Source organism: Hypanus sabinus, unplaced genomic scaffold, assembly GCF_030144855.1.
Source record: "Hypanus sabinus isolate sHypSab1 unplaced genomic scaffold, sHypSab1.hap1 scaffold_935, whole genome shotgun sequence".
Lineage (NCBI taxonomy): Eukaryota > Metazoa > Chordata > Chondrichthyes > Myliobatiformes > Dasyatidae > Hypanus > Hypanus sabinus.
The window spans coordinates 64,368-88,604 of NW_026781789.1; the positions used below are offsets into that span (position 1 = coordinate 64,368).

General features: G+C 60.3%; 1 protein-coding gene across 2 annotated transcripts in view; it reads right to left on the reverse strand.

Moving 5' to 3' along the window:
• Positions 1–290: 290 nt before the first annotated feature.
• LOC132390511 (transmembrane protein 151B-like) overlaps positions 291–24,237 on the reverse strand; it is a 30,606-nt gene continuing 6,659 nt past the window's right edge. Inside the window, exon 2 of one of the 2 annotated variants that reach the window (XM_059963123.1) lies at positions 291–3,813. In XM_059963123.1, the coding sequence (XP_059819106.1) occupies positions 2,467–3,813 (1,347 nt within the window). In that variant the 3' untranslated portion in view covers positions 291–2,466. Of the gene's footprint in view, positions 3,817–24,237 lie in introns of both variants that reach the window. The other variant, XM_059963122.1, reaches the window with a different exon arrangement.

The following is a 24,237-nucleotide window of genomic DNA, read 5'->3' on the forward strand; positions in this document are numbered from 1 at the left end:
CAGACACAGAGTGAATCTCCCTCCACACCATCCCATCACACACTCCCAGGGTCAGACACAGAGTGAATCTCCCTCCACACCATCCCATCACACACTCCCGGGGACAGACACAGAGTGAATATCCCTCCAGATCATCCCATCACACAGTCCCGGGGTCAGACACAGAGTGACCCTCCCTCCACACCGTCCCATCACACACTCCCGGGGTCAGACACAGAGTGAATCTCCCTCCACACCGTCCCATCACACACTCCCAGGGTCAGACACAGAGTGAATCTCCCTCCACACCATCCCATCACACTCTCCCGGGGTCAGACACAGAGTGAATCTCCCTCCACACCGTCCCATCACACACTCCCGGGGTCAGACACAGAGTGAATCTCCCTCCACACCGTCCCATCACACACTCCCGGGGTCAGACACAGAGTGAATCTCCCTCCACACCGTCCCATCACAAACTCCCGGGATCAGACACAGAGTGAATCTCCCTCCACACCGTCCCATCACACACTCCCGGGGTCAGACACAGAGTGAATCTCCCTCCACACCATCCCATCACACACTCCCGGGGTCAGACACTGAGTGACCCTCCCTCCACACCATCCCCTCACACAGTCCCGGGGTCAGACACAGAGTGAATCTCCCTCCACACCGTCCCATCACACAGCCCCGGGGTCAGACACAGAGTGACCCTCCCTCCACACCGTCCCATCACACACTCCCGGGGTCAGACACAGAGTGAATCTCCCTCCACACCGTCCCATCACAAACTCCCGGGATCAGACACAGAGTGAATCTCCCTCCACACCGTCCCATCACACACTCCCGGGGTCAGACACAGAGTGAATCTCCCTCCACACCATCCCATCACACACTCCCGGGGTCAGACACTGAGTGACCCTCCCTCCACACCATCCCCTCACACAGTCCCGGGGTCAGACACAGAGTGAATCTCCCTCCACACCGTCCCATCACACAGCCCCGGGGTCAGACACAGAGTGACCCTCCCTCCACACCGTCCCATCACACACTCCCGGGGTCAGACACAGAGTGAATCTCCCTCCACACCGTCCCATCACACACTCCCGGGGTCAGACACAGAGTGAATCTCCCTCCACACCGTCCCATCACACACTCCCGGGGTCAGACACAGAGTGAATCTCCCTCCACACCGTCCCATCACACACTCCCGGGGTCGGACACAGAGTGACCCTCCCTCCACACCGTCCCATCACACACTCCCGGGGTCAGACACAGAGTGAATCTCCCTCCACACCGTCCCATCACACACTCCCGGGGTCAGACACAGAGTGACCCTCCCTCCACACCGTCCCATCACACACTCCCGGGGTCAGACACAGAGTGATCCTCCCTCCACACCGTCCCATCACACACTCCCAGGGTCAGACACAGAGTGACCCTCCCTCCACACCGTCCCATCACACACTCCCGGGGTCAGACACAGAGTGATCCTCCCTCCACACCGTCCCATCACACACTCCCGGTGTCAGACACAGAGTGACCCTCCCTCCACACCGTCCCATCACACACTCCCGGGGTCAGACACAGAGTGATCCTCCCTCCACACCGTCCCATCACACACTCCCAGGGTCAGGCACAGAGTGATCCTCCCTCCACACCGTCCCATCACACACTCCCGGTGTCAGACACAGAGTGACCCTCCCTCCACACCGTCCCATCACTCACTCCCGGGGACAGACACAGAGTGACCCTCCCTCCACACCGTCCCATCACACAGCCCCGGGGTCAGACCTGGTGAAGTTGTGTCTCGCTGCCCCGGGACCTGTGTGGTGATGGGGAAAGGGTGCTTCACTTTGCCCTGCCCATGCTGTCTCTGCTTTGGGATCATAGCCTCGAGACGGGAGAAAATCATGAATCCCAGGTCCTTTCCCTTCTCCGCACTGATTCTGTCAGTTGCCGGCTTTCATTGTAACGCAAAATGTCCAGCCGCCAGCGGGAGGGAGAGTCGAATCCCCCCCTCCCCCTCCCCAGGACTGTCCAGTTTCCAGCCAGGAATACAGTCCGCTTCAGCAGTAAGGTGCAGAGTGCGTCTCCCAGACGCTCGCGGCTCCACAGAACGGTGATGCGCGAGTCGTGTCCTCGACAAGCCATGGAGGCGGATTCCATTTGCAGGGTGGCGAACGGGTGCGTCCCGGGTCCGGGGGCGAGGGCGGCCGAGGCATCTTTGGAACCACTGAGGGGGGCAGGTGGGAGGGGGAGGTAACTGAGGGCCACAGGGTCCCATTCCTCTGCAGATCGGGGATGAGCAATGATCGGGGGAGATGAGGAGGCGGGTGGGGAGTGGCTGGGCAGATGGGCCAGGGAAAGGGAACCGGTCGTGATGGAGAGGGTGGGGAGCGGAGGGGATTCCAAACCCATGGGCGGAGGGAGGGTTTTGACTGATTGGCCTCGCCCACTGAGCTGCAGCGACAGCGTTTTTGGCCCTCACAGTCGTGTGTCGGGCCCCGGCCCGTCGCTCCGCAGGGGCCTGTGGCCGCTGCAGCCGTCGCCCGCGTGCACGATGAGGCGGGGGAAGAAGATGGCGTCCTGGTAGGACGGCGGCTCCTCCTGCTCATTCTCGCCCCGCGGGTCCCCGAGGCGGCCGCTGAGGCTGCGGAAGAGGCAGGCGGGGCCGGGGGCCTGGAGCCGGCCCAGGGAGAAGCGGCTGCGGCTGAAGGGCATGCGGGGGGCGGGTGGCGGGCGCGCGGCGGGCAGGGAGCTGCTGCTGGCCGACCGCCGGCAGAGGCGGCAGGGCTGGAGGTAGGCGGCGAGGGCGGGCGAGGAGACCCCGGCCTCCATCAGCAGCGCCTCGGAATAGCTGGGCACCAGCTGCTGGTTGGAGCGGATGTGCCACTCCAGCTCGGTGACGTCGACCGTGCTGAGGCGGGGGCCCGGGGCCGCGGGCTCCCGGGGGCCGTCCTCCGGCCCGAACAGCTTCTCCACGTGGTAGTGGACGTGCGCCGTGCGGTACTCGGCCAGCACGCGCAGCGGCCAGGAGAGCACCAGGCAGGAGACGCTCCAGAAGATGTAGCGGGACACGTACCAGGGCGGGCTCTTGGGGTCGGCCAGCGAGACCACGTGCTCCTTGAAGTCGACGTTGCGGAGGTGCATGCCCTCGCGCGCCTCCATGTAGTCGTCGAGGCCCTCGTTCTCGCTGAAGAAGCGGGCCCGCTGGGTCAGGTAGGACGTCTCCGACTCGGCGCTGCCAAAGCTGAAGCACTTGGTGAAGCGGAGCCGGGTGGCGGGGTGGTCGGCCAGGCCGCGGAGCTGGCGGGACACGTCGCGCACCCCGTGCCGGGCGTAGTCGAACTCGGACTCGGCCAGCCGCGTGTTGACCCGCTCGTGGTAGACCTGCGTGGTGGTGTAGGCGTCGCCGTTGCGGTAGCGGGTGACCTGGCGGGTGCGGCGCACGTAGTGATAGCTGACGGCCCGCCACCAGATGCAGGGGCTAGCGCGTCGCAGGCGCCGCACCCGCTCGTAGACGCTGTTGACGTCGGCCTGCTGCTGGGTCTGGTTGCGGGCGAAGCAGTGCCAGCACTCCACCAGGTAGACCAGGTAGAGCATGGAGAGGAAGGCCAGCGGGATGTAGACGTAGCCGCTGGAGCACGGGCTCTCGCGGTAGAGGGCCGAGGCGGTGCCGGGCGCCGGGCGCTCGAAGCCCAGCCGGGGGACGGTGGACAGGTGGCACCAGGTGACCACGCCCAGGCAGCTGTACATCAGCAGCGTCAGCACCAGGCATTTCCAGTGCGACTCGCGGCACAGGCAGCTGCTCAGCGACTGCTTCACTGGCCTCTGCTGCAGGGCCACCCCAGGGACGGGGCGGGGGCAAGGGGCCACCCCAGGCACGGGGCGAGGGGCAAGGGGCCACCCCAGGGACAGGGCGGGGGGCAAGGGGCCACCCCAGGCAACGGGGCGGGGGCAAGGGGCCATCCCCAGGCACGGGGCGGGGGGCAAGGGGCCACCCCAGGGATGGGGCGGGGGGCAAGGGGCCATCCCCAGGCACGGGGCGAGGGGCAAGGGGCCACCCCAGGGATGGGGCGGGGGGCAAGGGGCCATCCCCAGGCACGGGGCGAGGGGCAAGGGGCCACCCCAGGGACGGGACGGGGGGCAAGGGGCCATCCCCAGGCACGGGGCGAGGGGCAAGGGGCCACCCCAGGGACGGGGCGAGGGGCAAGGGGCCACCCCAGGGACGGGGCGGGGGCAAGGGGCCACCCCAGGGACGGGACGGGGGGCAAGGGGCCATCCCCAGGCACGGGGCGAGGGGCAAGGGGCCACCCCAGGGACGGGACGGGGGGCAAGGGGCCATCCCCAGGCACGGGGCGAGGGGCAAGGGGCCATCCCCAGGCACGGGGCGGGGGGCAAGGGGCCATCCCCAGGGATGGGACGGGGGGCAAGGTGGATGTTGTTCCAGGGGTTTGGGGGTGAGGGGGAGGAAGGATGAAACAGGGTTGAAAGGGGGAGGAAGGGTTGAAGGAGGGTTGGAGGGGGTAAGGAGGGTTGGAGGGGGTAAGGAGGGTTGGAGGGGGTAAGGAGGGTTGGAGGGGGTAAGGAGGGTTGGAGGGGGTAAGGAGGGTTGGAGGTAGGATTAGAATGGGTTGGGGGGTTGGAATGAGGGTTGTAGAGGGGTAGGGGGGTTGAATTATGGAGGAGGGTTGAAGGTGGTAGGGGTGAAGGAGGAGTGATAATCCCAGGGGAAGGGGTGGAGAGAGAAGAGGGGAGACAGAAACAAAAGGAATTTTCGTTAGGACACAATAATGTACCACGTCATCAACACAAGAGATTCTGCAGATGCTGGAAATCCACAGCAAAACACACACAGACACACACACACTCACATAGACACACACACTCACACTCACACACGCAGACACACACACTCACTCACACACACACTCAGACACACACTCAGACACAGAGACACACAGACACACACACACTCACACAGACAGACACACACACAGACACAGAGACACACAGACACACACACACTCACACAGACAGACACACACACAGACACAGAGACACACAGACACACACACACTCACATAGACACAGACACACAGACTCACACACACACACACACTCACACACACTCAGACACACACACACACTCACACACACACTCACACACACTCACTCACACACACACACTCACACACACACACTCACACACACACACTCACACACACACACTCACACACACACACACACACACACACACACACACACACACACTCACACACACACACACACTCACACACACACACACACTCAGACACACACACACTCAGACACACACACACACACACATACACACACACACTCACACACATACACACACACACACTCAGACAGATGCACTCACACACACACACACACTCACACACACACACTCAGACACACACACTCAGACACACACACACTCACACACACACACACTCAGACACACACACAGACACACAGACTCGCACACACACACACACTCAGACACACACACACACACTCACACGCACACACTCAGACACACACACAGACACACAGACTCGCACACACACACACACTCAGACACACACACACACACTCACACACACACACAGACACACAGACTCGCACACACACACACACACACACACTCAGACACACACACACACACACACACACTCACACACACTCAGACAGACAGACGCACACACAGACACACACTCACACACACACAGAGACACACACACTCACACACACACACTCACACACACACAGACACACACTCACACACACACAGAGACACACACAGACACACACACACAAAACTGATGCAGAAACAGCAACATGGATTCCTTCTCCTCTGGGAGTATATGACTGACCGAGAGGACATTGAACACCGTTAGAGATGAAGGCCCCTCACTGCTGTTCTGAATGGAAACAACGTACCAGTTAGTGAGGGAGGCATCATATCGAGAGTTGACGAAGGACAGTGGACAGGTACACGGTGAGGAAGGGACAAACGCTGGTTAAGGGTGCCTCACATTTCACCTGCGTAGTCGTCTCTCTGAATCTGTTTACCCTGCCAAATAAATGCCCGCCCCACTACCCCTACGTGCTTCCCTCTACCAACTTCCCCTGCAATAACATCCTATCCGCTCCCAGTCTCTGTCCCTATTCCCACTCTGCGTCACGTACTTCCTAAATGGGTAAAATCTCATAATTGGACCTGCTTCTTCCACTGTCTGTGGAAAACTTGCCTCTGAGGTCCCCTTTCAGGTGAGAGGGGAAAGGGTTAAATTCACACCTTCGCGTTCCAACACACACCACAACAAATTCCTAACGCATGGAAATTTACTGTACATGGTGAATCAAAGCGATTCTCAGTCCTTCAGACTCCCCACCCTGGGGAAAAGACGGGCCATCGGCCTTTATCTACGGGACTCAATCATAAAGGTTCTTCGAAGGCAATGTTTCCTCCGAGGCGTGCACGTCTGCGCGCGCAGACACATCTTTTGCTGCCCGCACACCAAGGAATTTAAACTGCCCACAGAAGGTGTGCTCCCTCTACATCGTTGGCATAATAAGTGCATTTCACGATCGTACACAATCGCATTTCCTCTTCCCGTTTCTAACGTGGCCAGTGTCAACTATGATCACACGCATCATACGAACACGTCACACAATGATGCTGTCATATGACACGGCGCATAATGATGATGACTGGTCTTTAAGGAAAACCTTTCGATATTTAGAAAATCTTCACTATTTTTGAAAGCGTCTCTATAGAATCCCTTTTTTTAAAAACGTGTGCCCGAGACCTTTACATACCACCCTCTGAGTGAAAACTTTGCCCCTCAGGTCACCTTCAAATCTTTCCTGGCCACGCTAAACCAATGACCCCCTAGTTTCTGTCCCCCTACCCAGGGGAAAAGACTGACTGCCAATCTGGTCTATGCCTCTGGCAATTTTAAGCACATTCTCCAAGTGTCGGTCATGAAGGAATTAAAATATGAAAGAAAACTTCGAACTCAAATGGGTCAAGGACAGTGGAAGTAGGCAAAGCAGATGTCTTTGTTGTTGCTATGTGCTTGAAGGGAATGGAGGCTGCCATTTTGTGAACTGATTCTCACTCCAGGATAACTTATTCAGAGCCATTGAACGTGGACACAAGGAACTTCTACTGATCATCTGCTAAACCCAATGCCGTTCTCAGCTAAGCTGCTTAGCCGGTACAGGAGCAATGTCATCGGCTCGGCCCAGTGCCTCAGTGACCTGCTTTCACTGATTTCAACCAGAGCTGAAGAGAACGGAAGCAGTCACCTGGGGCAGGAAGTGGAGTCGCCCTTGGTCACACCCAATGGGAATCCAACACAGGTCAATCAGATGAACTCGAGCCAATGAGATTGAAACGCCCAATGCGAAGGGAGACTAACCCTCGCGTCCTTGCGTCTCCCCGGCACTCTAACCAAGTCGTTCCGACAGCACATGACAAAAACTGGACAGAACTCCAAGCTCAGCCTTCCCGTACAACTGCAGATTGACGTCCCAACCCCAGACCTGGAGGAACTCAGCAGGTCGGGCTGCGTCTGCAGAGAAGGGCAGACAGTCGGTGATTCAGGCCGAGACCCATCTTCGGGACCGGAACGGAAGGGGGAAGACGACAGAATAAAAAGGTGGGAGGGGGGGAAGGAGGTCAACGAGAAGGTGATGGGTGAAGCCAGGAGGGTGGGAAAGGTCAAGAGGAAGGAAGCTCATCAGAGAGGAGGGTGGACCATGGGGGAAGAGGGAAGGAAGAAGGGCATCGGGGGGGGGGGGGGCGATAGGCAGGAGGCCAGAGAGGGGAAGAGCGGGGCAGGGAGACTGGACAGAGAACATCGATATTCATCCCAGCAGGAACACCGACACAAAGTGGCACAAGAGGCGGACGTGGACTGACGTGACCAAATGGGAATCGTAATTAAACTGGCCACCAGGAAGATCCACCTTAAGTTCATCTCACAGCAGGTCTCGCCAACGCAAAGGAGGCCACAGCGGGAGACCTGGACACAATAGATGACCGCAGCAGGTGGGAAGTTGCCCCACATGAAAGGGCTGAAAGGAGGCGAGGGAGGAGGGAATCGGGCAGGCGTAGCACTAAGATCCGCTGCAGGGCTAAGTGCGCGGAGGGACGAATGCAGAAAGGGACTACGGGGAAAGCAATCCCCCCAGATGGGAGCGAGAAGGGTCGGGGAAGGTAAACATATCCGTATCTAGTGGGGGGTCCCCTGGAAGATGGGGCAAGCTGTGGAGAACACAAAGACTCCCCACCCATCTCCTCCCATTCTCTGTCACTATTCCCACTCTCCCTCCTCCGTCTGTCCATCACTCCCCCTCACCTCCCCACCCATCCCCTCCCAGTCTCTGTCACTATTCCCACTCTCCCTCCTCCATCTGTCCATCACTCCCCCTCACCTCCCCACCCATCCCCTCCCAGTCTCTGTCACTATTCCCACTCTCCCCTCCTCCATCTGTCCATCACTCCCCCTCACCTCCCCACCCATCCCCTCCCAGTCTCTGTCACTATTCCCACTCTCCCTACTCCGTCTGTCCATCACTCCCCCTCACCTCCCCACCCATCCCCTCCCAGTCTCTGTCACTATTCCCACTCTCCCTCCTCCGTCTGTCCATCACTCCCCCTCACCTCCCCACCCATCCCCTCCCAGTCTCTGTCACTATTCCCACTCTCCCTCCTCCGTCTGTCCATCACTCCCCCTCACCTCCCCACCCATCTCCTCCCATTCTCTGTCACTATTCCCACTCTCCCTCCTCCGTCTGTCCATCACTCCCCCTCACCTCCCCACCCATCCCCTCCCAGTCTCTGTCACTATTCCCACTCTCCCTCCTCCGTCTGTCCATCACTAGCCCTCACCTCCCCACGCATCCCCTCCCAGTCTCTGTCACTATTCCCACTCTCCCTCCTCATTCTGTCCGTCACTCCCCCTCACCTCCCCACCCATCCCCTCCCAATCTCTGTCACTATTCCCACTCTCCCCTCCTCCGTCTGTCCATCACTCCCCCTCAACTCCACACCCATCCCCTCCCATTCTCTGTCACGATTCCCACTCTCCCTCCTCCGTCTGTCCATCACTCCCCCTCACCTCCCCACCCATCCCCTCCCAATCTCTGTCACTATTCCCACTCTCCCTCCTCCGTCTGTCCATCACTCCCCCTCACCTCCCCACCCATCCCCTCCCAGTCTCTGTCACTATTCCCACTCTCCCTCCTCTGTCTGTCCATCACTCCCCCTCACCTCCCCACCCATCTCCTCCCATTCTCTGTCACTATTCCCACTCTCCCTCCTCCGTCTGTCCATCACTCCCCCTCACCTCCCCACCCATCCCCTCCCAGTCTCTGTCACTATTCCCACTCTCCCTCCTCCGTCTGTCCATCACTCCCCCTCACCTCCCCACGCATCCCCTCCCAGTCTCTGTCACTATTCCCACTCTCCCTCCTCCGTCTGTCCATCACTCCCCCTCAACTCCCCACCCATCCCCTCCCATTCTCTGTCACTATTCCCACTCTCCCTCCTCCGTCTGTCCATCACTCCCCCTCACCTCCCCACCCATCCCCTCCCAGTCTCTGTCACTATTCCCACTCTCCCCTCCTCCATCTGTCCATCACTCCCCCTCACCTCCCCACCCATCCCCTCCCAGTCTCTGTCACTATTCCCACTCTCCCTCCTCCATCTGTCCATCACTCCCCCTCACCTCCCCACCCATCCCAGTCTCTGTCACTATTCCCACTCTCCCCTCCTCCGTCTGTCCATCACTCCCCCTCACCTCCCCACCCATCCCCTCCCAGTCTCTATCACTATTCCCACTCTCCCTCGTCCCCCTCACCTCCCCACCCATCCCCTCCCAGTCTCTGTCACGATTCCCACTCTCCCTCCTCCGTCTGTCCATCCCTCCCCCTCACCTCCCCACCCATCCCCTCCCAGACTGTCACTATTCCCACTCTCCCTCCTCCATCTGTCCATCACTCCCCCTCAACTCCCCACCCATCCCTTCCCAGTCTCTGTCACTATTCCCACTCTCCCTCCTCCGTCTTTCCATCCCTCCCCCTCACCTCCCCACCCATCCCCTCCCAGACTGTCACTATTCCCACTCTCCCTCCTCCATCTGTCCATCACTCCCCCTCAACTCCCCACCCATCCCCTCCCAGTCTCTGTCACTATTCCCACTCTCCCTCCTCCGTCTTTCCATCACTCCCCCTCATCTCCTCACCCATCCCCTCCCAGTCTCTGTCAGTATTCCCACTCTACCTCCTCCGTCTGCCCATCACTCCTCCTCACCTCCCCACCCATCCCCTCCCAGTCTCCGTCACTATTCCCACTCTCCCTGCTCCGTCTGTCCATCACTCCCCCTCACCTCCCCACCCATCCCCTCCCAGTCTCTGTCACTATTCCCACTCTCCCTCCTCGGTCTGTCCATCACTCCCCCTCACATCCCCACCCATCCCCTCCCAGTCTCTATCACTATTCCCACTCTCCCTCCTCCGTCTGCCCATCACTCCTGCTCACCTCCCCACCCATCCCCTCCCAGTCTCTGTCACTATTCCCACTCTCCTTCCTCCATCTGTCCATCACTCCCCCTCACACCCCCACCCATTCCCTCCCAGTCTCTGTCACTACTCCCACTCTCCCTCCTCCGTCTGTCCATCACTCCCCCTCACCTCCCCACCCATCCCCTCCCAGTCTCTGTCACTATTCCCACTCTCCCTCCTCCGTCTGTCCATCCCTCCCCCTCACCTCCCCACCCATCCCCTCCCAGACTGTCACTATTCCTACTCTCCCTCCTCCATCTGTCCATCACTCCCCCTCAACTCCCCACCCATCCCCTCCCAGTCTCTGTCACTATTCCCACTCTCCCTCCTCCGTCTTTCCATCACTCCCCCTCATCTCCCCACCCATCCCCTCCCAGTCTCTGTCACTATTCCCACTCTACCTCCTCCGTCTGTCCATCACTCCTCCTCACCTCCCCACCCATCCCCTCCCAGTCTCCGTCACTATTCCCACTCTCCCTGCTCCGTCTGTCCATCACTCCCCCTCACCTCCCCACCCATCCCCTCCCAGTCTCTGTCACTATTCCCACTCTCCCTCCTCGGTCTGTCCATCACTCCCCCTCACACCCCCACCCATCCCCTCCCAGTCTCTGTCACTACTCCCACTCTCCCTCCTCCGTCTGTCCATCACTCCCCCTCACCTCCCCACCCATCCCCTCCCAGTCTGTCACTACTCCCACTCTCCCTCCTCCGCCTGTCCATCACTCCCCCTCACCACCCCTCCCATCCGCTCCCAGTCTCTGTCACTATTCCCACTCTCCCTCCTCCATCACTCCCCCTCACCTCCCCACCCATCCCCTCCCAGTCTCTGTCACTATTCCCACTCTCCCTCCTCCATCTGTCCATCACTCCCCCTCACCTCCCCACCCATCCCCTCCCAGTCTGTCACTATTCCCACTCTCCCTCCTCCGTCTGTCCATCACTCCCCCTCACCTCCCCACCCATCCCCTCCCAGTCTGTCACTATTCCCACTCTCCCTCCTCCGTCTGTCCATCCCTCCTCCTCACCTCCCCACCCATCCCCTCCCAGTCTCTGTCACTATTCCCACTCTCCCTCCTCCGTCTGTCCATCACTCCCCCTCACCTCCCCACCCATCCCCTCCCAGTCTCTGTCACTATTCCCACTCTCCCTCCTCCATCACTCCCCCTCACCTCCCCACCCATCCCCTCCCAGTCTCTGTCACTATTCCCACTCTCCCTCCTCCATCACTCCCCCTCACCTCCCCACCCATCCCCTCCCAGTCTGTCAGTATTCCCACTCTCCCTCCTCCGTCTGTCCATCACTCCCCCTCACCTCCCCACCCATCCCCTCCCAGTCTGTCACTATTCCCACTCTCCCCTCCTCCATCTGTCCATCACTCCCCCTCACCTCCCCACCCATCCCCTCCCACTGTCACTATTCCCACTCTCCCTCCTCCGTCTGTCCATCACTCCCCCTCACCTCCCCACCCATCCCCTCCCAGTCTGTCACTATTCCCACTCTCCCCTCCTCCATCTGTCCATCACTCCCCCTCACCTCCCCACCCATCCCCTCCCACTGTCACTATTCCCACTCTCCCTCCTCCGTCTGTCCATCACTCCCGCTCACCTCCCCACCCATCCCCTCCCAGTCTCTGTCACTATTCCCACTCTACCTCCTCCGTCTGCCCATCACTCCTCCTCACCTCCCCACCCATCCCCTCCCAGTCTCCGTCACTATTCCCACCTTCTCCTTCCTCCATCTGTCCATCACTCCCCCTCACACCCCCACCCACTCCCTCCCAGTCTCTGTCACTACTCCCACTCTCCCTCCTCCGTCTGTCCATCACTCCCCCTCACCTCCCCACCCATCCCCTCCCAGTCTCTGTCACTATTCCCACTCTCCCTCCTCCGTCTGTCCATCCCTCCCCCTCACCTCCCCACCCATCCCCTCCCAGACTGTCACTATTCCTACTCTCCCTCCTCCATCTGTCCATCACTCCCCCTCAACTCCCCACCCATCCCCTCCCAGTCTCTGTCACTATTCCCACTCTCCCTCCTCCGTCTTTCCATCACTCCCCCTCATCTCCCCACCCATCCCCTCCCAGTCTCTGTCACTATTCCCACTCTACCTCCTCCGTCTGTCCATCACTCCTCCTCACCTCCCCACCCATCCCCTCCCAGTCTCCGTCACTATTCCCACTCTCCCTGCTCCGTCTGTCCATCACTCCCCCTCACCTCCCCACCCATCCCCTCCCAGTCTCTGTCACTATTCCCACTCTCCCTCCTCGGTCTGTCCATCACTCCCCCTCACATCCCCACCCATCCCCTCCCAGTCTCTGTCACTATTCCCACTCTCCCTCCTCCGTCTGCCCATCACTCCTGCTCACCTCCCCACCCATCCCCTCCCAGTCTCTGTCACTATTCCCACTCTCCCTCCTCCGTCTGTCCATCACTCCTGCTCACCTCCCCACCCATCCCCTCCCAGTCTCTGTCACTATTCCCACTCTCCTTCCTCCATCTGTCCATCACTCCCCCTCACACCCCCACCCATTCCCTCCCAGTCTCTGTCACTACTCCCACTCTCCCTCCTCCGTCTGTCCATCACTCCCCCTCACCTCCCCACCCATCCCCTCCCAGTCTCTGTCACTATTCCCACTCTCCCTCCTCCGTCTGTCCATCACTCCCCCTCACCTCCCCACCCATCCCCTCCCAGACTGTCACTATTCCTACTCTCCCTCCTCCATCTGTCCATCACTCCCCCTCAACTCCCCACCCATCCCCTCCCAGTCTCTGTCACTATTCCCACTCTCCCTCCTCCGTCTTTCCATCACTCCCCCTCATCTCCCCACCCATCCCCTCCCAGTCTCTGTCACTATTCCCACTCTACCTCCTCCGTCTGTCCATCACTCCTCCTCACCTCCCCACCCATCCCCTCCCAGTCTCCGTCACTATTCCCACTCTCCCTGCTCCGTCTGTCCATCACTCCCCCTCACCTCCCCACCCATCCCCTCCCAGTCTCTGTCACTATTCCCACTCTCCCTCCTCGGTCTGTCCATCACTCCCCCTCACATCCCAACCCATCCCCTCCCAGTCTCTGTCACTATTCCCACTCTCCTTCCTCCATCTGTCCATCACTCCCCCTCACACCCCCACCCATCCCCTCCCAGTCTCTGTCACTACTCCCACTCTCCCTCCTCCGTCTGTCCATCACTCCCCCTCACCTCCCCACCCATCCCCTCCCAGTCTGTCACTACTCCCACTCTCCCTCCTCCGTCTGTCCATCACTCCCCCTCACCACCCCTCCCATCCGCTCCCAGTCTCTGTCACTATTCCCACTCTCCCTCCTCCATCACTCCCCCTCACCTCCCCACCCATCCCCTCCCAGTCTCTGTCACTATTCCCACTCTCCCTCCTCCATCTGTCCATCACTCCCCCTCACCTCCCCACCCATCCCCTCCCAGTCTGTCACTATTCCCACTCTCCCTCCTCCGTCTGTCCATCACTCCCCCTCACCTCCCCACCCATCCCCTCCCAGTCTGTCACTATTCCCACTCTCCCTCCTCCGTCTGTCCATCCCTCCTCCTCACCTCCCCACCCATCCCCTCCCAGTCTCTGTCACTATTCCCACTCTCCCTCCTCCGTCTGTCCATCACTCCCCCTCACCTCCCCACCCATCCCCTCCCAGTCTCTGTCACTATTCCCACTCTCCCTCCTCCGTCTGTCCATCACTCCCCCTCACCTCCCCACCCATCTCCTCCCATTCTCTGTCACTATTCCCACTCTCCCTCCTCCGTCTGTCCATCACTCCCCCTCACCTCCCCACCCATCCCCTCCCAGTCTCTGTCACTATTCCCACTCTCCCTCCTCCGTCTGTCCATCACTAGCCCTCACCTCCCCACGCATCCCCTCCCAGTCTCTGTCACTATTCCCACTCTCCCTCCTCATTCTGTCCGTCACTCCCCCTCACCTCCCCACCCATCCCCTCCCAATCTCTGTCACTATTCCCACTCTCCCCTCCTCCGTCTGTCCATCACTCCCCCTCAACTCCACACCCATCCCCTCCCATTCTCTGTCACGATTCCCACTCTCCCTCCTCCGTCTGTCCATCACTCCCCCTCACCTCCCCACCCATCCCCTCCCAATCTCTGTCACTATTCCCACTCTCCCTCCTCCGTCTGTCCATCACTCCCCCTCACCTCCCCACCCATCCCCTCCCAGTCTCTGTCACTATTCCCACTCTCCCTCCTCTGTCTGTCCATCACTCCCCCTCACCTCCCCACCCATCTCCTCCCATTCTCTGTCACTATTCCCACTCTCCCTTCCCCTCCGTCTGTCCATCACTCCCCCTCACCTCCCCCACCCATCCCCTCCCAGTCTCTGTCACTATTCCCACTCTCCCTCCTCCGTCTGTCCATCACTCCCCCTCACCTCCCCACGCATCCCCTCCCAGTCTCTGTCACTATTCCCACTCTCCCTCCTCCGTCTGTCCATCACTCCCCCTCAACTCCCCACCCATCCCCTCCCATTCTCTGTCACTATTCCCACTCTCCCTCCTCCGTCTGTCCATCACTCCCCCTCACCTCCCCACCCATCCCCTCCCAGTCTCTGTCACTATTCCCACTCTCCCCTCCTCCATCTGTCCATCACTCCCCCTCACCTCCCCACCCATCCCCTCCCAGTCTCTGTCACTATTACCACTCTCCCTCCTCCATCTGTCCATCACTCCCCCTCACCTCCCCACCCATCCCAGTCTCTGTCACTATTCCCACTCTCCCCTCCTCCGTCTGTCCATCACTCCCCCTCACCTCCCCACCCATCCCCTCCCAGTCTCTATCACTATTCCCACTCTCCCTCGTCCCCCTCACCTCCCCACCCATCCCCTCCCAGTCTCTGTCACGATTCCCACTCTCCCTCCTCCGTCTGTCCATCCCTCCCCCTCACCTCCCCACCCATCCCCTCCCAGACTGTCACTATTCCCACTCTCCCTCCTCCATCTGTCCATCACTCCCCCTCAACTCCCCACCCATCCCTTCCCAGTCTCTGTCACTATTCCCACTCTCCCTCCTCCGTCTTTCCATCCCTCCCCCTCACCTCCCCACCCATCCCCTCCCAGACTGTCACTATTCCCACTCTCCCTCCTCCATCTGTCCATCACTCCCCCTCAACTCCCCACCCATCCCCTCCCAGTCTCTGTCACTATTCCCACTCTCCCTCCTCCGTCTTTCCATCACTCCCCCTCATCTCCTCACCCATCCCCTCCAGTCTCTGTCAGTATTCCCACTCTACCTCCTCCGTCTGCCCATCACTCCTCCTCACCTCCCCACCCATCCCCTCCCAGTCTCCGTCACTATTCCCACTCTCCCTGCTCCGTCTGTCCATCACTCCCCCTCACCTCCCCACCCATCCCCTCCCAGTCTCTGTCACTATTCCCACTCTCCCTCCTCGGTCTGTCCATCACTCCCCCTCACCTCCCCACCCATCCCCTCCCAGTCTCTGTCACTATTCCCACTCTCCTTCCTCCATCTGTCCATCACTCCCCCTCACACCCCCACCCATTCCCTCCCAGTCTCTGTCACTACTCCCACTCTCCCTCCTCCGTCTGTCCATCACTCCCCCTCACCTCCCCACCCATCCCCTCCCAGTCTCTGTCACTATTCCCACTCTCCCTCCTCCGTCTGTCCATCCCTCCCCCTCACCTCCCCACCCATCCCCTCCCAGACTGTCACTATTCCTACTCTCCCTCCTCCATCTGTCCATCACTCCCCCTCAACTCCCCACCCATCCCCTCCCAGTCTCTGTCACTATTCCCACTCTCCCTCCTCCGTCTTTCCATCACTCCCCCTCATCTCCCCACCCATCCCCTCCCAGTCTCTGTCACTATTCCCACTCTACCTCCTCCGTCTGTCCATCACTCCTCCTCACCTCCCCACCCATCCCCTCCCAGTCTCCGTCACTATTCCCACTCTCCCTGCTCCGTCTGTCCATCACTCCCCCTCACCTCCCCACCCATCCCCTCCCAGTCTCTGTCACTATTCCCACTCTCCCTCCTCGGTCTGTCCATCACTCCCCCTCACATCCCAACCCATCCCCTCCCAGTCTCTGTCACTATTCCCACTCTCCCTCCTCCGTCTGCCCATCACTCCTGCTCACCTCCCCACCCATCCCCTCCCAGTCTCTGTCACTATTCCCACTCTCCTTCCTCCATCTGTCCATCACTCCCCCTCACACCCCCACCCATCCCCTCCCAGTCTCTGTCACTACTCCCACTCTCCCTCCTCCGTCTGTCCATCACTCCCCCTCACCTCCCCACCCATCCCCTCCCAGTCTGTCACTACTCCCACTCTCCCTCCTCCGCCTGTCCATCACTCCCCCTCACCACCCCTCCCATCCGCTCCCAGTCTCTGTCACTATTCCCACTCTCCCTCCTCCATCACTCCCCCTCACCTCCCCACCCATCCCCTCCCAGTCTCTGTCACTATTCCCACTCTCCCTCCTCCATCTGTCCATCACTCCCCCTCACCTCCCCACCCATCCCCTCCCAGTCTGTCACTATTCCCACTCTCCCTCCTCCGTCTGTCCATCACTCCCCCTCACCTCCCCACCCATCCCCTCCCAGTCTGTCACTATTCCCACTCTCCCTCCTCCGTCTGTCCATCCCTCCTCCTCACCTCCCCACCCATCCCCTCCCAGTCTCTGTCACTATTCCCACTCTCCCTCCTCCGTCTGTCCATCACTCCCCCTCACCTCCCCACCCATCCCCTCCCAGTCTCTGTCACTATTCCCACTCTCCCTCCTCCATCACTCCCCCTCACCTCCCCACCCATCCCCTCCCAGTCTCTGTCACTATTCCCACTCTCCCTCCTCCATCACTCCCCCTCACCTCCCCACCCATCCCCTCCCAGTCTGTCAGTATTCCCACTCTCCCTCCTCCGTCTGTCCATCACTCCCCCTCACCTCCCCACCCATCCCCTCCCAGTCTGTCACTATTCCCACTCTCCCCTCCTCCATCTGTCCATCACTCCCCCTCACCTCCCCACCCCACCCATCCCCTCCCACTGTCACTATTCCCACTCTCCCTCCTCCGTCTGTCCATCACTCCCCCTCACCTCCCACCCATCCCCTCCCAGTCTGTCACTATTCCCACTCTCCCCTCCTCCATCTGTCCTCACTCCCCCTCACCTCCCCACCATCCCCTCCCACTGTCACTATTCCCACTCTCCCTCCTCCGTCTGTCCATCACTCCCGCTCACCTCCCCACCCATCCCCTCCCAGTCTCTGTCACTATTCCCACTCTACCTCCTCCGTCTGCCCATCACTCCTCCTCACCTCCCCACCCATCCCCTCCCAGTCTCCGTCACTATTCCCACTCTCCTTCCTCCATCTGTCCATCACTCCCCCTCACACCCCCACCCACTCCCTCCCAGTCTCTGTCACTACTCCCACTCTCCCTCCTCCGTCTGTCCATCACTCCCCCTCACCTCCCCACCCATCCCCTCCCAGTCTCTGTCACTATTCCCACTCTCCTCCTCCGTCTGTCCATCCCTCCCCCTCACCTCCCCACCCATCCCCTCCCAGACTGTCACTATTCCTACTCTCCCTCCTCCATCTGTCCATCACTCCCCCTCAACTCCCCACCCATCCCCTCCAGTCTCTGTCACTATTCCCACTCTCCCTCCTCCGTCTTTCCATCACTCCCCCTCATCTCCCCACCCATCCCCTCCCAGTCTCTGTCACTATTCCCACTCTACCTCCTCCGTCTGTCCATCACTCCTCCTCACCTCCCCACCCATCCCCTCCCAGTCTCCGTCACTATTCCCACTCTCCCTGCTCCGTCTGTCCATCACTCCCCCTCACCTCCCCACCCATCCCCTCCCAGTCTCTGTCACTATTTCCCACTCTCCCTCCTCGGTCTGTCCATCACTCCCCTCACATCCCCACCCATCCCCTCCCAGTCTCTGTCACTATTCCCACTCTCCCTCCTCCGTCTGCCCATCACTCCCCACCCATCCCCTCCCAGTCTCTGTCACTATTCCCACTCTCCTTCCTCCATCTGTCCATCACTCCCCCTCACACCCCCACCCATTCCCTCCCAGTCTCTGTCACTACTCCCACTCTCCCTCCTCCGTCTGTCCATCACTCCCCCTCACCTCCCCACCCATCCCCTCCCAGTCTCTGTCACTATTCCCACTCTCCCTCCTCCGTCTGTCCATCCCTCCCCCTCACCTCCCCACCCATCCCCTCCCAGACTGTCACTATTCCTACTCTCCCTCCTCCATCTGTCCATCACTCCCCCTCAACTCCCCACCCATCCCCTCCCAGTCTCTGTCACTATTCCCACTCTCCCTCCTCCGTCTTTCCATCACTCCCCCTCATCTCCCCACCCATCCCCTCCAGTCTCTGTCACTATTCCCACTCTACCTCCTCCGTCTGTCCATCACTCCTCCTCACCTCCCACCCATCCCCTCCCAGTCTCCGTCACTATTCCCACTCTCCCTGCTCCGTCTGTCCATCACTCCCCCTCACCTCCCCACCCATCCCCTCCCAGTCTCTGTCACTATTCCCACTCTCCCTCCTCGGTCTGTCCATCACTCCCCCTCACCTCCCCACCCATCCCCTCCCAGTCTCTGTCACTATTCCCACTCTCCTTCCTCCATCTGTCCATCACTCCCCCTCACACCCCCACCCATCCCCTCCCAGTCTCTGTCACTACTCCCACTCTCCCTCCTCCGTCTGTCCATCACTCCCCCTCACCTCCCCACCCATCCCCTCCCAGTCTGTCACTACTCCCACTCTCCCTCCTCCGTCTGTCCATCACTCCCCCTCACCACCCCTCCCATCCGCTCCCAGTCTCTGTCACTATTCCCACTCTCCCTCCTCCATCACTCCCCCTCACCTCCCACCCATCCCCTCCCAGTCTCTGTCACTATTCCCACTCTCCTCCTCCATCTGTCCATCACTCCCCCTCACCTCCCCACCCATCCCCTCCCAGTCTGTCACTATTCCCACTCTCCCTCCTCCGTCTGTCCATCACTCCCCCTCACCTCCCCACCCATCCCCTCCCAGTCTGTCACTATTCCCACTCTCCCTCCTCCGTCTGTCCATCCCTCCTCCTCACCTCCCCACCCATCCCCTCCCAGTCTCTGTCACTATTCCCACTCTCCCTCCTCCGTCTGTCCATCACTCCCCCTCACCTCCCCACCCATCCCCTCCCAGTCTCTGTCACTATTCCCACTCTCCCTCCTCCATCACTCCCCTCACCTCCCCACCCATCCCCTCCCAGTCTCTGTCACTATTCCCACTCTCCCTCCTCCATCACTCCCCTCACCTCCCACCCATCCCCTCCCAGTCTGTCAGTATTCCCACTCTCCCTCCTCCGTCTGTCCATCACTCCCCCTCACCTCCCCACCCATCCCCTCCCAGTCTGTCACTATTCCCACTCTCCCCTCCTCCATCTGTCCATCACTCCCCCTCACCTCCCCACCATCCCCTCCCACTGTCACTATTCCACTCTCCCTCCTCCGTCTGTCCATCACTCCCCCTCACCTCCCCACCCATCCCCTCCCAGTCTGTCACTATTCCCACTCTCCCCTCCTCCATCTGTCCATCACTCCCCCTCACCTCCCCACCCATCCCCTCCCACTGTCACTATTCCCACTCTCCCTCCTCCGTCTGTCCATCACTCCCCCTCACCTCCCACCCATCCCCTCCCAGTCTCTTGCTCCACCCATGTCCCCTCACTTCCTGATGATTTGCCTCGAATGTTATTGCCTCTGAAGTTTTCCTCCTGCACCGTTTCCTGATGTCCCTCTGAGGGTGGCGGGGGGGGGGGGAATCCGTCCCTCTGAGGGTGGCGGGGGGGGGGGGGGGGAATCCGTCCCTCTGACGGGTGGCGGGGGGGGGGGGGGGAATCCGTCCCTCTGACGGGTGGCGGGGGGGGGGGAATCCGTCCCTCTGACGGGCGGCGGGGGGGGAATCCGTCCCTCTGACGGGCGGCGGGGGGGGGAATCCGTCCCTCTGAGAGTGGCGGGGGGGGGGAATCCGTCCCTCTGAGGGTGGCGGGGGGGGGGGAATCCGTCCCTCTGAGGGTGGCGGGGGGGGGGGAATCCGTCCCTCTGAGGGTGGCGGGGGGGGGGAATCCGTCCCTCTGAGGGTGGCGGGGGGGGGGAATCCGTCCCTCTGAGGGTGGCGGGGGGGGGGGGAATCCGTCCCTCTGAGGGTGGCGGGGGGGGGGGAATCCGTCCCTCTGAGGGTGGCGGGGGGGGGGAATCCGTCCCTCTGAGGGTGGCGGGGGGGGGAATCCGTCCCTCTGAGGGTGGCGGGGGGGGGGAATCCGTCCCTCTGAGGGTGGCGGGTGGGGGGGGAATCCGTCCCTCTGAGGGTGGCGGGGGAGGGGGGAATCCGTCCCTCTGAGGGTGGCGGGGGGGGGGGGGAATCCGTCCCTCTGAGGGTGGCGGGGGGGGGGAATCCGTCCCTCTGAGGGTGGCGGGGGGGGGGGAATCCGTCCCTCTGAGGGTGGCGGGGGGGGGAATCCGACCCTCTGAGGGTGGCGGGGGGGGGGAATCCGTCCCTCTGAGGGTGGCGGGGGGGGGGAATCCGTCCCTCTGAGGGTGGCGGGGGGGGGGGGGAATCCGTCCCTCTGAGGGTGGCGGGGGGGGGGGGAATCCGTCCCTCTGAGGGTGGCGGGGGGGGGGGGAATCCGTCCCTCTGAGGGTGGCGGGGGGGGGGGGAATCCGTCCCTCTGAGGGTGGCGGGGGGGGGGAATCCGTCCCTCTGAGGGTGGCGGTGGGGGGAATCCGTCCCTCTGAGGGTGGCGGGGGGGGGAATCCGTCCCTCTGAGGGTGGCGGGGGGGGGGGAATCCGTCCCTCTGAGGGTGGCGGGGGGGGGGGAATCCGTCCCTCTGAGGGTGGCGGGGGGGGGGGGGGAATCCGTCCCTCTGAGGGTGGTTCAGACAAGCATCAAGGCTTTAGGCGAGAGATCTGCTGGTGAGAGAGCGTTTGGGCGCGAGGGCTGCCGAGAGCAGATTGGGCTATTGAAACACACACACGGGGCACTGGGGAGGTAGGCCGCACCCAGGACTGGAACGGAAGAGGGAAGAGGCTGGACTCAGGAGTGAGGTTAGTCAGGGTGAGGGAACGTTGTCGCCGGGGGGACAAGCTCCCACTACCCATTAAATGCTCCCGAATGGGCGCGTCTCGAACAGCCTCTGACGGCCCAGCCCAGCCCAGCTCCTGGCCTTCGCGTGTGGAACCGTTTCTATTGACTGAAGAAAGGGCAGAGGCCTTCGGACAAACGGGGCTCGTCTGCCATGTCCGGCAGCTCATCCGGAAGAAAATCTCCGATCTCAAACGCCCACCGCCTTGCGGCCACACCCTCTCGCGGGGAGAGCTTCGGGACTAAATCCCGAGGGAACATCCAGAGCTGGAGTCCCTGAGACAGGCCTACGCTGACCGGCAGCTCCTGTGACACTGCTGGTGACTAAATCCCGAGGGAACATCCAGAGCTGGAGTCCCTGAGACAGGCCTACGCTGACCGGCAGCTCCTGTGACACTGCTGGTGACTAAATCCCGAGGGAACATCCAGAGCTGGAGTCCCTGAGACAGGCCTACGCTGGCCGGCAGCTCCTGTGTACACTGCTGGTGAGTAAATCCCGAGGGAACATCCAGAGCTGAAGTCCCTGAGACAGCCTACGCTGACCAGCAGCTCCTGTGACACTGCTGGTGCAAAACTGTATTGGTCTCCGCCATTGGTGAGGGGGAGCGTGCTACACAAGCTCTCCATACTGCCCAGGCTGGACAGCTGGGATACACGATACAGCACCCATGGTTGGCCCTGACTGACGTAGGCCTCAGACGGAGGTGTAGAGACAGATACATTAGGGACATTTAAGGTGATCAGGGGTAAGTGGGGGGTGTGTGGAACGTCCTGCCAGGGGTGGTGTAGAGACAGATACATTAGGGACATTTAAGGTGATCGGGGGTAAGTGGGGGGTGTGTGGAACGTCCTGCCAGGGGTGGTGCAGAGACAGATACATTAGGGACATTTAAGGTGATTGGGGTAAGTGGTGGGTGTGTGGAACGTCCTACCAGGGGTGGTGTAGAGACAGATACACTAGGGACATTTAAGGTGATCGGGGGTAAGTGGTGGGTGTGTGGAACGTCCTGCCAGGGGTGGTGTGGAGACAGATACATTAGGGACATTTAATGTGATCGGGGGTAAGCCACAGGGTAAGTGGTGGTGTGTGGAACCTCCTGCCAAGGGTGGTGCTGAGACAGATACATTAGGGACATTTGAGAGACTCTGAGACAGGGACACAGAGGACAGGAAAATGAGGGTTATGTCGCAAGGGAGGGTTGGAGTGGGTAAGATGTTCGGTACAACATGCTGGGTGTGAATGGCCAAGACTGTGCTCTGCTACTCTACAAGATGTGACTTTAAAACGTCCTGTTTGAAACATGCTGCCACTCACTGACGAGAATCTGCAACTGGACCGTGACTGTTGACATAGGAAATTGGCTGGGACGGAGAGAGTTTGAAGGTCAACATCGATGTGATGGGCTGAAGGGCCTGTTCACAACAGTGAGGGTCTGGAGTGGTGCAAGGATGGCTGTACCGATAGTGTGGACTCAATCCCTGTTTTCCCATTCACAGAGCACAGAAAAAGGCCATTCAGCCCATCTGATCCATTCTGACTGAGATTCCGTCCAACCTGCCCCAGGTTTTAATCTGTTTATATATTGAGAGAGAGTGCCTGCTGTCCAGCTCAACCTGCACCGCCTGGCAACCTCTAATTTAACGGAGCCTGAGCGCAGTGTATCCAAAAGCAAATTGTGCAGCGGACGCGGAGAGTCTGCAGAGAGATATAGATGGGTTCAGTGAGTGGGCGAGGTCTGGCAGATGGAGCACAATGCAGGTAAAGGTGAGGTCACCCACTCTGGAGGGAGAAATGAAAGAGCAGATCATAATTTAAATGGTAAGACATTGCAGCGTGCTGCTGGGCAGAGGGACTTGGGAGTGTTTGTTCATGAATCGCAAAAGGTCGGTTTGCAGGTGCAGCAGGCTGTCGAGAAGGCAAATGGGATGTTGGCCTTCGTTGCTAACCTAATCACGGGACAATTTACAAAGGCAAATTTCACCACTGTGAGAGCGTGTCCTGTGTGTCCCCGAAGGAAACCCACAGGGACGCAGTACGACCTCCTCACAGACAGCGATGGGAATCGAACCCGGGTCACTGGTACTGTAAAACGTTGTGTTAACCACTACACTACCGTGTGATGGGAATCGAACCCGGGTCACTGGTACTGTAAAACATTGTGTTAATCACTACACTACCGTGTGATGGGAATCGAACCCGGGTCACTGGTACTGTAAAACGTTGTGTTAATCACTACACTACCGTGTGATGGGAATCGAACCCGGGTCACTGGTACTGTAAAACATTGTGTTAATCACTACACTACCGTGTGATGGGAATCGAACCCGGGTCACTGGTACTGTAAAACGTTGTGTTAATCACTACACTACCGTGTGATGGGAATCGAACCCGGGTCACTGGTACTGTAAAACGTTGTGTTAATCACTACACTACCGTGTGATGGGAATCGAACCCGGGTCACTGGTACTGTAAAACGTTGTGTTAATCACTACACTACCGTGTGATGGGAATCGAACCCGGGT